This window comes from Ictidomys tridecemlineatus, chromosome 4 (assembly GCF_052094955.1).
Source record: "Ictidomys tridecemlineatus isolate mIctTri1 chromosome 4, mIctTri1.hap1, whole genome shotgun sequence".
NCBI lineage: Eukaryota > Metazoa > Chordata > Mammalia > Rodentia > Sciuridae > Ictidomys > Ictidomys tridecemlineatus.
Window position 1 is genome coordinate 44,865,973 of NC_135480.1, and position 14,374 is coordinate 44,880,346.

Here is a 14,374-nt window from a genome sequence, read left to right on the forward strand (position 1 = left end):
AGCTCCTGAGGGAAAAGGTTGTTTGTGTTGCTGCTGGACTGAGGCATGCATTAGCTGCTACAGGTGATCATTTTGCCTTTATTTTCTAAATGCCTGTTAGTAAGGAGGAACTGAGCTTTAGGAGAAAAAGCTTTAAGGAGTTTTTCAAAGAGTCCTCACCTGTTGTAGTTCTGATTAAAAGGAGGGAATGTAGGGCAGAAGTCATGTAGGAAAGCCTATAGTAGGAGGAAGGAAGGAAAAAAAAATTTTTAAATTCTAGCTATGGTTTTAAATTTTTCTTGATTTGATTCATTTAATCATTACAACCAGGAAGAGATATGAGTTGAGTTTTTACATGTGACAAAACTGAGGCCCAGAGAGGTTAAAGTGCTCGTGTAAGGTTATGTGTGGTAAGATGGGAAGAGGTAGAGCTGGGATCAGAGTCTGAGATGGTTGAAATTCCAAGTCACATGGTCTTCTCAGGGAACTGCGTTGCCTTCCTAGCAGATTTTAATATGTATTAATTTCAAAGCTTGACATGAACTTGTTTCCTGTATCATGAGTGGGTGATAAAGACTGTATGTAAGTGAGATGGAGAAGGGAGACAGCATGTGGATTTTGCTTAGACCCTGGGCATAAAGGTAAATAGAGTCAGTTTTTTCCCTAGGAGTCCTAAAGTTTACAAATGCAGTGATTAATGCATATACAGTTCCTTTAAAAAAGAGAGAGCTCGGACTGGGGTTGTGGCTCAGTGGTGGAGTGCTCGCCTAGCATGTGTGAGGCCCTGAGTTCAATCCTCAGTGCCACATAATAAATACAATAAAGGTATTGTGTCCAATTAAAACCAAAAAATAAATAATTAAAAAAGAGCAACCAGAGCATATTAAATTTTTTTTTGATAATTGTAGATTAACAATATACCTTTATTTTTATTTGTTTATTTTTAAGGGGTGCTAAGGATCAAACTCAGTACCTCACACATGCTAGGCAAGTACTCTGCCACTGTGAGCTACAGCCCCAGCCTCAGAGCATATTTTCAGGAGAGAAACTAGGAAGGAGAGAGAATTTGAAATTCAGGGATGGGTGGGAGAACAGTGACCCTTTGTCCTTTTCTCTTTTATTTTTCTGGTCACATTCCTTTTGTCCTTATGCACAATACTAATTAGTGGTGGCAGACAAGCTTCTGTGCGTTGTCCAGTTGTAGAGTGGAGAGAAGAGAAGGTGAGGAAGGAAAATTCAGTGCAGCACTGTACTGATCATCTCCTACAGCTTAACCTTGATCTTATATTTTTCAAAAAGATTAAAATTATGTATATTGATAATTGTAGATTTATATGCAATTATAAAAAATGAAATAAACCTTATGTGTTGTTCTTCTAGTTTTCCCCAATGGTAACATTTTACAAAATCATAGTGTATACTCAGCTAGTATATCAACATTGATACAGTCAAGACACAGAACAATTCCATCCTCATAAGGGTCTCTGATGTTGCCCTTTTACTGCCACATGCGCTTCCTGCCTGTCCCCATTTCCTTCTTAGTCCTTGACGAGTACTCTTCTATTTTCCATCTTTATAATGTTTTCATTTTAAAAATGTTGTATAAATGGTATCATATAGTGTCTAATCCTTTTTGAGGTTGACTTTTTTCAATCAGTACAGTTCCCTGGAGATTCTTCAAAGTTATGTGTACCAATAATTCACTCTTTTTTATTGCTGAGTAGTATTCCATAGTATGAATGTATCACTCACTATAATAGTCTTCCAGGGATGCTGTCAAAAATGCCACAGACTGGGGGCTTTAAACAACATAAATTTATTTTCTCACCATTATGGAGACTCAAAGTCCAACATCAACATGCTGCTAGAATTGGTTTCTGGGGACGCATCGCTTTCTGGCTTGTTGATGGCCACCTTCTTGCTGTTTCCTCATAGCATCTTTCCTCTGTGAACTTGTGCAAAGAAGAGATTTCCAGTGTCTCTTTCCCTTTTTTATAAAACCACCAGTCCTACTGGATTAGGGCTTCCCATATGATATCATTTAACTTTTATTTTCTCCTTTGGGTCCTCTCTCCAAATATAGTCACGTTGGGCATTAGGGATTTAACATCTGGATTTTGGAGGGACACAGTTCAGTCTATAACAATAACTGTTAAATCAATCACTCATTGAAGAACATCTGGGTTATTTGCAGTTTTGAGCTATTAAGAATAGCGCTAGTATATGCATTTGTGGACAGGTTTTATATGAACATAAATTTTCTTTTCTCTGAAGTACATGCCCAGCAGTATGATTGCTGAGTTGTATGGCGGTGGTTACACTTTTATAAGTAGATTCTTCTCTTAGAAATCATCAGGGCAAGAGAATTGCCTGTCAGTAAATTTCTTCCCTCTTTTGTACCAACTTTCTGTAATTGCTAGTCTTTACATTTTTAAAAAACAGCTTTATTGGGCTACAGTTGTTATTCATATATAATGTGTACAACTTGATGGATTTGGATATGTGCAAATAACTGTGAATACATCACTACTATCAAGGTCATAGATATATCCAGTACCTCTCAAAGTTTCCTTGATGCCCTTTGTTTTGTTTGTGCATGTGTATTTGTGTGTGTGTGTGTGTGTGTGTGTGTATGTGTCAAAAACACTTAACGTGAAACTTACATTCTTAGCAAATGTTGAAGTGCCCTTTACTGTATTGTTAACTACAGGCACTGTTGCACAGCAGAGTCATCTAGCATAGCTGATGCTATATACCCTTGAACAACAACTCTCTATTTCTTCTGCACTCCTTGCCCCGCTGACTACTATTGTTCTTTATGCTTCTATGAATTTGGCTATCACAGATTCCTCATATACATAGTATCATGCAGCATTCATTCTGTATCTGAATAATATCATCCAGATTCATTCACATTGAAACAAATGACAGGATTTCCTTCTTTTTGTTAAGGCTGAATGATATTTCATTGTATGTATATACTGCCACTTTCTCTATCCACTCATCTGTTGATGGCTGCTTTGGTTGTTTTCATATCTTGGCTTTTGTATGCAATGCTGTAAAGAACATGAGAGTACAGCTATTTCTCCAAGATCCTGATTCCAGTTCTTTTGATTATTTAGCCAGAAATGGGATCCCTAAATCATATGATAGTTCTGTTTTTAATGTTTTGAGGAACTATTATATTGTTTTTTTTTTTGTTACATTTGCACCGTTTTTCATTCATAATAACAGTATATTAGGCTCTAGTCTCTTCCTGTCCTCGCCAACAGTTTTTTTTTTAAATAATAGCTTTCCTTACAGATATGAGGTAAAGTCTCACTGTAGTTTTGATTTGCATTTTCCTGATCATGAATGATGTTGAATGTCTTTTCATATACCTATTAGTCATTTGTATGTCTTCTTTGGAGAAATGTCTGTTCAATTCCTTTGTCCTTTTAAAAATTTTTGCTATTGAGTTGAAAGAGTTCCTTATATTTTAGAAATTAACCCCTTATCATACAGATGGCTTGCAAAACATTGATGAATATAATTGCTACTACTTATTCATTCTGTCGAGGCCTCTTCACCACCACCATCTAATTTGTAAATATTTCTGCGTGTATTTCTAAAAGATAAGTAAGTACTCTTTTTGAAAATGTTGCTGTACTGCCTTCATCAAACCTAAAAAAAAAATAATTGTAATATCAGTAAGAATCCTGTTGGGATTTAAATTTTTCTATAACATGTTTTTATGGTTTTTTAAATTGGGATCTATTAAGTCCGTATATTATAATTGGTTGATATATATTTCAAATCTCTTTTAAAATGTATTTGTTTCTTTTGAACATTTATGCTATGTATACTTTGCCACATATAAATGTAATCATATAGTATTTATTCTTGTAAGTGGCTTACTTAATATAAGGTTCTCAAGGTTCATCCATGGAATAGCATGATAGCATGTCAACATTTTTTTTTTTTTTTTGAACTATGGATTGAACTCAGGGCCGCTTAACCTCAGAGTTACATCCCAAGCCCTTTTTATTTTTTATTTATATGGAATAGGTCTTGCTAAGTTGCTTAGAGCCTTGCTAAGTTCCTGAGGCTGACTTTGAACTTGTGATCTTCCTAGCTCAGCCTCCCCAGTTGCTGGGATTACAGATGTGCACCACCATGCCCAGGAACATTTCTGTACTTTTTAAGGTTGATAATACTCTATTGTTGTGTGTTTGTGTGTGTGTGTATCCATTCATCTGTCAAAGTGCGCTTGAGTTGCTTCCATGTTTTAGTTATTGTGAATAATGCTGGTATGAACATGAGTGCTCAAATGCCTCTTCAAGATCCTACTTTCAATTCTTTTGGATGTATACCTGGAAGCAGAATTGCTGGGTAACATGGTAATTCTATTTTTTCATTTTTTGAGGTACTGTTGTACTGTTTTCCATAGCAGTCACATTATTTTACATTCCCACCAACAATGCACAAAGGTTCTCACAGATTCACTAACACTTGTTATTTTCTGGGATTTTTGTTTTGTTAGATATATCATCCAAATGGTGTGAGGTAGTTTCTCATTTTGGTTTTGATTTGCATTTCCTTAATGATTAGTGATGTTGAGCATTTTTTCTTGTGTTTAATTGGCCATTAATGTATCTTCTTGGAGAAATGTCTATTCAAGTTCTTTGACTATTTAAAAATTGGGTTTTGGTTTGTTTTTGATTGACTTTTTGGAGTTCCATATATATATTGTGGATATTAATTCTTTATCATTTATCTGAAAATCCTTTTATTATGTAGTTTTTTTCTCTTTGAAATTTATTTGTTGAGGGGATTTTTAAGTTTTATTTTACATAAATTTGTGCTTTGTTTATATTGTGCCTATACTTTATTTTTTCATTAAGCAAACTTATCTGTTTACTGCCCAAGGGACCACTGGTTATAGTATGCTTCCAGAGGAATAGACCTCAATGCTGGTGTTGGATTATAGGTACAATTGCACACATCTGAGTGTAGGCCAAATACATGGATTTTTTTTGTGTGTATTTGTATTCAGAATATGAGATGCAGTGGACAGGATAATAAAAGCCCTCTCCATTGAAATCATGATTATTAACCTGTCTCAGAGTCATAAATATTTATTTATTTTGGCAATGGAGAATCTTTGAACTCATCTTGGTGTGTTGGGAAGGACACTACCTTAAGGGTCAGGAGAGCTGAGTCCTGGCTTTTTCTTTGTGGTACAAGATCCCCATGTGATCTTGCACAAGTCACAATCCTCTCTTAAGGTCTCAGTTTTCTCATCTAGTAGATATGAGGAATGAGCTTGATGATCTTCAAAGTCCTTTCTATTTGGCTTAGAGTCTGAGTTATATTCTCAGGCTAACCATGAGCAAGGTACATTGTAGTGATTTGACTCAGGAGTGTCCTAGAATTTTTTGGATAAGTTTTAATAAGTTTTACTATATTGAATTTCTCTTTGATAGTCTTAGATTGCCCTGACGACTCGAATTTTGATTGGTTTGGAAGTAATCCCTGTGACCAGTGATTGGAACCCTTGATGCAATTGAGCTTCTCCATAATACTCAGGTTGACAGAGTGAATTCAGAATTTCCCATAGTAGTGAGGTTCAAAAGGCAATTTGGTCTTATCCTGATGTACATTTCCTTTATTTTCTCTTCTGCTCTTTTGGGAAGTGAGTGGCATCGTGTTCCAGTGGGGGACTGGTTTGGCATCATCTGGACGACGGTCATCCCTCAGGCAGACTCTCCCATTATTTTTGACAGCAAAGGAACCAAGCAGAGTTACAGGTGAGGCCCTTATTTATTTTTTTGTGAGAAAGTAAGAGACATAGACATGCAGAAAATGGGTAAATGGTTTTGTACTTTTGCTTTTTCTTTATCTATCTTACTCTCTCTATTAGTTGATATGTTAGTCTTGTTGGGATTTTTGTGGGTCCAGTAAAAGTAACCCTCTTGGCTGCCAGAATTTGGGTCCTGTGGAGAGATAGATGTAAGTCAGAGATCAAAAGATGGAGAATCAAAGGGTGGAGATCAAAATGGTAGCTCTAGAACTGTTAAAAACTACTTGTAGTAGTTTTATAATGAGCCTGTAAATTCTGAATTTTAGATTGAACTTAATCTACCAGGCACTGTTTCCTCAAAAGGACTGTGGGCTACTTTTCACATGCCTAGTTTTTTCTCCCAAAAAGGAAGCAGGAGTGAGCAAGGATGTAGAGAGGACCAGGAATGCCCCTTTAGGGAGTTCTCTACATGAAAATACGAGGAGTAGGTAATAAGTGTTCCTTTTGCTCATAGGTCTGTTGGTTGATCTTCTGTTGGTCATTTGGTCTATAGAGGCTTCTCCTCCTCAGCCTCCTTCCTTCCCTCTTTTCCCGCCTCTCTCTTTGAGCTCTTATTCTCTGTTTTCTATTCTCTTTGTGGGCCTTTGTCTCTCTGTATTTAGCACCACGTTTCTATCTCCTCTTCTGACTTTTGTGACTCTGTTTACTTCGGATTGGTTGTAGGAAAACCTCTGCAAGAGACCTGAACAAAGGAGGGATTTTTGAGGGTGGTGGAAATGTATGTGGAAAGAATAGGAAAGGGGAGCTGCTGTGGGAGTGATGTACCTGAGTGTTGGGATCATTCTGATTTTTATAAGTTCTAGAGTGTCTCTCAGCTGGAGCTGGGGTTAGATTTCTGATGCCAACAGGTTCAGTTGGGAGGGTGTGCTCAACCCTTCCCAAACCCTTTTCTTTTTTCATCAAGGTGTTCACTGCTCCCTAGGTATTCCCTGCTTTCTCATGACCTCCAAGCCTATGGGCACACTGTTTCCTCTACCTGAAATACCTTTCCTTCATGCTCCTTTTGGGAAAATTTCAAGAATTTTTCAAGGCCTAGCTGAGATACAGCTTTCTCAGTAAAGAATCTTTCCTCTTTTAGCATCCATTGCATTTTCTTCATAGACAGGGATTGTTTATATGTTTTTTCATATGCCAAGGGTTATATGCATTTAAGGGTCAAGAACTATGTGGCATTCTTCTGTATTACCACAGGACCAGTAACTAGAAGGAGTAAAAGTTGTTTATTTGATTTAACTTAACCTATTTAAGGTTTGCTTGGAGTAACAGTTTAGATTGAGAGTTGATTTGGGGAAGTTTTCTGATGAAAAATTAGAATGAAAATTAACTTCCTGCCCTCAAAGTCTTTCACTCTTCATTCTCCCATCACCCTGTTTTCACAGATTCTGGAGCTAGATCCTTTACTGTCTCGTCTTCAATTTGCTACTAGTAGCCCAGGTTTCCTCTCTGGTGAATGTGGCTGGAAATGTCTTATTATCATTCCACAGGATACCTGAAGAAGTCTTTTATGAAGATACTAATTAAACAGAAGCATCAGAAATAGAGTTATGGAATAGACTGCATTTATTTGCATGCTAAATCACATGTTTCTACAGGTTTTCCCAATTTCTAGCAGGGTTGATTGGGATTCTACCTTGTCAGTAAAGGCAGTGGAATTAAGGAAGGAAAAATACTGGATTTGGAGATGGAAGTCTAGTTCAAGTTCTGGTTCTATCTCCGTGTCTTGAGGAGGTCTGTGTTTGTATTTACATCCTGCATATGATAGTAGCTGAATGTATGAGATGTCATTGCTTCTCACACAGCAGACAGAGCTAGGAAATACACACACACACACACACACACACACACACACACACACACACACACACACACACACACACACACACAATCTATCTATTTCTAGAAACCATGAATTTACACTGATTTTTCTATTACCAACTAATACCAGAAGCTTGTTTCTAGCTTTCCCACTTTTCACATTTGAACCTTCCTTTCCTCTCTGGTATTGAGGAACCTGTCTTCTTTATTCTCAATATATTTACTTCTCTATTTCACTCCCTAGTAGGTTCCAGTTCCCCCCCCCCCCCCCAATGCAGCCATCTTCTTGGCCAGTGCTGCTGACTCACACCTGCCTGTGCTGGCTGAGTTTCTCCTCACACCTAGGTGGTGATGGCTCACGGTCCCTCCTCCAACCAGTTTGTTCTGTTATCAACATAATTCAAAAGAAAAAAAAATTTTTTTTTTTTTTTTGTAGGCCTAGAGAATTCTAAAGCAATATGTGTTCTTGCTGGCTCAGACCACTCAGCTTCATTAACAGGTAGGTACCAGCTCTTTCACAGTTTAATATGCCATTCAGAACTTTGTGAGTGATGGCCTAGAGTGTTGATATTTGGATACAGAGGGAACGTAATAGATTTAAAGCCAGAATTCTGATGCCCCCACTGGTATAATCTTATGCAGATTATTTTACCATTTTTTGTCCATTTCCTTATCTATAAAATACTTTGTGGGTAATTATGAAAATTAAATATGATAATGTTAAGCACTCACATCAAACATAGGCTTACTTCATTTTCTTCTGAGTTTGCTTTCTCAATTACACAAGAAGGATGAGAATATCTTCTCAGGGTAATTGCAATGGTTAAATCATATAATGAACAGTAAATTTATATATAGTCATAGTTGCTCAGTGAAGGGGTTACCTAATCCATTTCTATGTCTAATATAACTAAATGCTATCTTTCTATACTTTCTAGCTGTTTAATCTCCGACTAACCTATTTTATTCATCTATATCTTTTTAATTTGTTTATCTCTGTTTTCTTTATTTTGTTAACTTACATATATATATATATTTTTTTCTTTCATCTATTCTTTAACTAAATGTACCTATATATAAATAAGCCTACAAGTTTTATTCTCTGATCTGCTTTATATTATTATGTATTTTCCTATTTCATCCCTTTATTTCTATCTTTTCCATCTATCCATTTTTCTATCTAATATATTTTTTTCTCTCGCACTGTAGTTTTCTATCTGGCTATGTGTCCACCCATCCATTGGACATGCTCATCAAACATAGTATGAACTTTCTAGTGACTTTCCTTAGGAGGCAATGCATTGTTTTCTAGGCAGCAGTTATCCTTTTGTTTTGATTCATATTGTCCTATTCTCTGCTGGTAGGGCTAGACTGGAGGCTGCACCTCTCAGAGATTTAATATTTTTTTTTAAGACCACTCATAATTGAATGCATTTCATTTTTAAGCAAAAGGAGGGACATTCATACTTAGTGTTCTTTGTGTTTTATGTGGAAACTCAGGTGTGTATTAATGGTAAATTAATGGTGGCATGCATTCTCTCATATCAAATTTACAGTGTTGTCCAACTGGACGCTCCTGTTGTTTCCAGAGCATCAGAGTCATAGTGAGAGAGTTTAAATACTTCAAAAATTCTGAGCTATGCATAATTAGTTGCTTAATGAGTTTAAAACAAAAAGTAACAAAAGAAACATCTACTTTTAGTGTGCGACTCACATTAGCTAGATTTTTGTTTGTCAAAGTGTTAAGTTGAAATGAATGCTAAGTGTAAGCAACACTTCTGGGCACCTGGTTTCACTTCTCCTTTTACAGAGGAAGAATTGGAGACTCCAAGATGAGAAGTGAGTTGTTCAAGCCTACAGTCAATGAGGGAGGGGGAGCTTCTCTCTGAGTGTAAAAGTAGACTGAGGCAGACATTTCTCCTGTGTTCTAAACAATTTGAAATGGCTGATATATATACACCATAGAAATTGTCTGATCTACTGCTAATGTTGATTTCTTAAAAAGTCTTGTGATTAGTAAATTATTTCATATGTGGCACTGTTCCTATGGTATTTTTTATACATCTAAACTTTGAATATTTTTTGAGATTTTAATCATGACATTGACCATTTTGAAGTGTCTATTTAGTCATTTTTAGTATATTCACAAACTGAATTGGTTTTCAGTATTTTGAAAGTGATTTAAAAATTGTCAAGGGCTGGGATTGTGGCTCAGCGGTAGAGTGCTCGCCTAGGGTGGGACCTGGGTTCGATGCTCAGCACCACATAAAAATAAAGGCATTGTGTTGTGTCCATCTACACCTAAAAAATAAATGTTTTAAAAAACTGACAAGATTAATAATCCTCCTTTCTCATCTAGTTCAAGCCGTTAACACATTGGATTTTGTTCAGTGCTCTTTAGACCGTTTTTCTGGAGTCCTTGTAGATTGTGTAACTCTTTGGCATTGCAGCAGAATTTAATTTTACCTGCTGATGCAACAGTGTAATGATCCTCATGTGGAAGTCACTTTGTCTTTCAAAAAGATGTTAGATGAACTAAGATAGATTAAGGCTTAATACACATTGTGCTTTATCACCAGTGGCATCTTCATAGCTCACCAGTTTACTTAATGGATTGGTATTTTGCTGAGGGGCCTTCTTTGCCTTCTTATATGGGATTCTCATACTTCATACACCTTGATGAAGTCCAGGGAGGTTGCCCTTTCTCTGAGAATGAAGTATACCAAATTCACTTCAAAAAACTGCAGAATATCAGTGCTGCAGGGTTTCCTGGGTGGCAAAAAGGCTTCAATGATTTACATTCTGCCATTTAGAATTGAGGAAACAGAGTCCCAGAATGTGGAGTGAAGTGCTCAGTGTCAAATAGTGACCAAATAGTAGATGGCACTTGAACTAGAGACCTCTGAGCCCTGCTCTAGTGTCCTTTCATGCTACTCTTTGGCTTTTGATTAGTTTTTAGAATATATCAGCAGCCCCAGGGCAAGTAATATTATTGGCAGGTCACAAAATGCAGTGGAAGCTGAGTTGGTTTTTAGTTCCCTTATTGACTATGAGTTCTTATTAACCATGTGAGCTTGAAAAGTCATTTAACATCTTCCAGGTTTGATTAACTTATCTTCTAGAACAGTGCTGTCTGATAGAAATAAAATGTGAGCCACATTTCAAAAAGTAAAAAGAAACAGTTGGAAATGAACTTTAATATTATATGTACTTTAACTCAGTATATTCAAAATAGTATTTCAGTGTGTAATCAATATTAAAATTATTAATGAGGTACACTTCCCTTTTGCACCAAGTTTTTGCAGTTCACTCTGTATTTTTTTACTTCTAAGATATCTCAGTTTGGACTACCCACATTTCAAGTGTTCAGTAGCCACATATGGCTAGTGCTGTTGGTTCGTACAGTTTTAGAATCTTGAAGTGTTAGGGCTGAGAAAGCTTATAGAGCAACTGAGTAGTCATGGCTTCATTTTGTTTGACCTTTCATCTAAAAGATATATTTGAACTTGAATGTCTTTTAGACAGGCATGTGCTTTCTGGTTTACCACAGTTGCCACCAGTTGTTCTTGTTCCAGCATCGTCAGTCATGTTATCTGCCCTTCTGGACCAACTACCCTCCTTTCCACTACACAGGCTTTAGAGAGGCAGTGATTTGTCCAAGGTCAATAGCTAGTTAGTGGATCCAGGAATAGAAGCCAGAGTCACTTGACTCTGAATTTTTTTCTGTTAAATCACAATGGGAGTAATTTCTGCTTATATCACAAGATTATTATGAGGTTGAAATGCTGCACAGATGTGATGTGGTAGCTTTATATTTTCTGCTGGACAGGATAAACAATGAAAATAATCCTATGTTTCTAAAGTTTAAATAGAAATAGTTTGTCTTTTAACTTATTATTTTTTTAGTAACAAGTTAAAAAATTTTCCCCCCAAAGGAAATGTGAGCATATATTAAAAAAAAAAATACGTCTCATAGAGGGTAGATGTGGAATGAATATTTGTTGAGTGAATGAATGAAGAAAAATAACTATACATTCTTACTCCTTAAAGTCTTAAGAACATTTGACTTTGTTTCTATATGTAGAATTTTCATATATCTTATATTTTATTATGCCATACATGTACATTGTATTTGCTTGGCTCCATTAAACATTATAAGTTAAAAAAAAAACACAATTTTTTAGCCATTTTTTTAGACTTATTTTCCATAATTTTCAAATAATGTTTCTTCATCTCTGTTTCCCTTCTGTTTAAGATGCAGGAGAGCTGTATGTTTGGGGAAGTAACAAGCATGGGCAACTGGCTGCTCAGGCTGCTTTTCTTCCTGTGCCCCAGAAAATAGAAGCACATTGCTTTCAGAATGAGAAGGTCACTGCCATCTGGAGTGGGTGGACACACCTGGTTGCTCAGACAGGTGAGAATGCAGCAGAAAATTTGGTATTGGTAAGAGCTACTGGAGGACTGTCTAAATAGGCAAGAATGCTTAGGGTTTAAGGATTTTTGTTCATGAAAAACTTTAGGGACTGGGAGGGGAAAATCCTGGGGTCTAATTCTGCTATCAGCCAGATATATGGCTTTTCCTTTGTGGATCACAGTTTTGTACCCCAAAAGACTGGATTAGGTTAACTTCTGATCCCAAAAGTCTGTGAGGTTTTAAAAAGGAATCCATTGAGGCAAGCATCACCCAGAAATTTGTCCAGGTTGTTGGGGAGTCCTTTGTATTTCCACCTCAGTCTAAATTAAAAGAATTAGAAGCTGGTTGCAGTGGCATAAACCTATAATCCCAGTGGCTCAGGAGGCTGAGGCAGGGGGATTGCAAATTCAAAGCCAGCCTCAGTAATGTAGTGAGGCCTTAAGCAACTTAGCAAGACCCTGTCTCAAAATAATAAATAAAAAGGGTTGGGGAATGTGGCTCAGTAGTTAAGTGCCTGTGGGTTCAACAATCCCTGGTAATACCCCCCTAAAAAAAAAAAAAAAAAGTTCAGCCAAAGTAAATATTTCAAGGAAAGATGGAGGCAGGAACATAATTTTGAATAATAGTTGACATGATATTCTGACTTAAATTGTATTTACCCTAATAAACTATGTAATTGATCCAGGCATCTCTTGTACCCTCAGATGCTATGCTATCATACCATACAGCTTTTGGCATCTTCATCTTTCTTTGAGTCTTCATCTGTTTCTCATCTTTCCCTTAGGGGAGCTCTTTCGTGGCCTTCATATCCCTGACTTTGTTCTTGGACTTTGTGTTTTATGGCTTCTGTTCATCCCTGCTGTCTAAGAGTTCCTGCTGACTTATACACAATTCCTTGGACAGACAGTTTATATTCTTGGGTCTATTGTCATGTAAAGGCCTTCTGAACTTCAGGGGTTCCCTGGCCTGCTCTTGTCTGCTTTGCTAGCAATTCGCCTACCTCTAGACTCCCAAATGCATAGTGACTATTATTCTAGGAGTTTCTGGTTCTTGAAGGTTTTCAGTCAGCTTCTTCTTTTTTTAGTAAGTCACACATACTACACATTTGTATACACAAACAGACTTGTAAGCATTCATTTCTGTGATGCTTTTAATTGATATTTAAAAAGTTTTATGATCATTCTGGAATAAAGGCTGTATAACAAATGTATATAGTAAAATTTTCATATTACCACTTCAGAAAATGCTTGAAGGAAAATGTATTGTTCATTTGGAGGAAGATTATGTCTCAGAGAAGTTCAGACTGCTTAAAGATTGGGCTCATCTAGAGAAGCTTTGCTTGAAGAGACATTGAGCATAGTAACTGCTTATTTGTATGCCTGCTGATATGAATTTTTTTTTTCCTTCAGTCAGTAAGCTCTGTGGAGCTACCATATTGCTTTTATTCACTTCTGTGACTCCACTGCCTATCTGAGAATGTAGTTGTTTTTCCTTTGTCAGACTGTTTCCAGTTTAAAAGAGACTAAACATTCAAATACATTTAAGGCAGGATAGACAGCTAGGATTTCTGATCTCTTTCCTGGGACTCACTGGTTCTTGAACAGAAGGCTTCAGTTTGTCTCTTTGGATTCAGGATCTCAACCAAAGCAGTTAATATGTATTGGACACCTATTAAGCAATGTAATAAGACTTGGAGAAATGAGGAGAAAGACATGGGCTATGCCTTCTCTCGAGAATTTGTAGATAGACTTAAGTCTAAGAATATGGAGATGGACAACTTTTCCATCCACCCTACAAATAGTGATTATGTTGATGTGCCATACTTGGTATTAGATGTAAATATTGCCTTTAAGGTGTCTACCAGGGGAGACAGACCTCTAATGAAATTTCAGCACATTTCCAGTATGATGTGCAACAATATTGCTAAATACAAAAGGAGACAAAAACTAGCCATAGTCTGAGTAATTAGGTGTTAACAGGTAGGTATTTCATGTTTAGTCTTCAAAGAGTCACAGTGCAGTACACTATACTTACTATCAAATGGTAGTAAGTTTAGTTGAGTCTGTCAGTATACCCTTTAACGAGTTAGGAAGTAGACTAATGAAAGACATAAAGGTTTTTTTTTTGTTTTTTTTTTTTCAAGTTCTGTAACTGATGTTGATTTCCATGTCTGGGTCAGCAGCCCAGCCCTTGGAGTGGGAGGTTGGAACCCATATCCCTGACACTGTCTGAGTCATTCCAGTTGCTTTGGAGCTCAGCTTAAGGTTTCCACCTCCAATTGAGAACATGATTTTTGGTAACATTTCCGCTGTTTAATTAACTTG

General features: G+C 36.7%; 1 protein-coding gene across 1 annotated transcript in view; it reads left to right on the plus strand.

Annotated features, from left to right (window-relative positions):
- Sergef (secretion regulating guanine nucleotide exchange factor) overlaps positions 1 to 14,374 on the plus strand; it is a 224,265-nt gene that overhangs the window by 14,635 nt on the left and 195,256 nt on the right. The window contains 4 exon segments of the mRNA XM_005326752.4: positions 3 to 63; positions 5,655 to 5,768; positions 8,073 to 8,135; positions 11,892 to 12,050. Of these exon segments, the coding sequence (XP_005326809.2) occupies positions 3 to 63; positions 5,655 to 5,768; positions 8,073 to 8,135; positions 11,892 to 12,050 (397 nt within the window).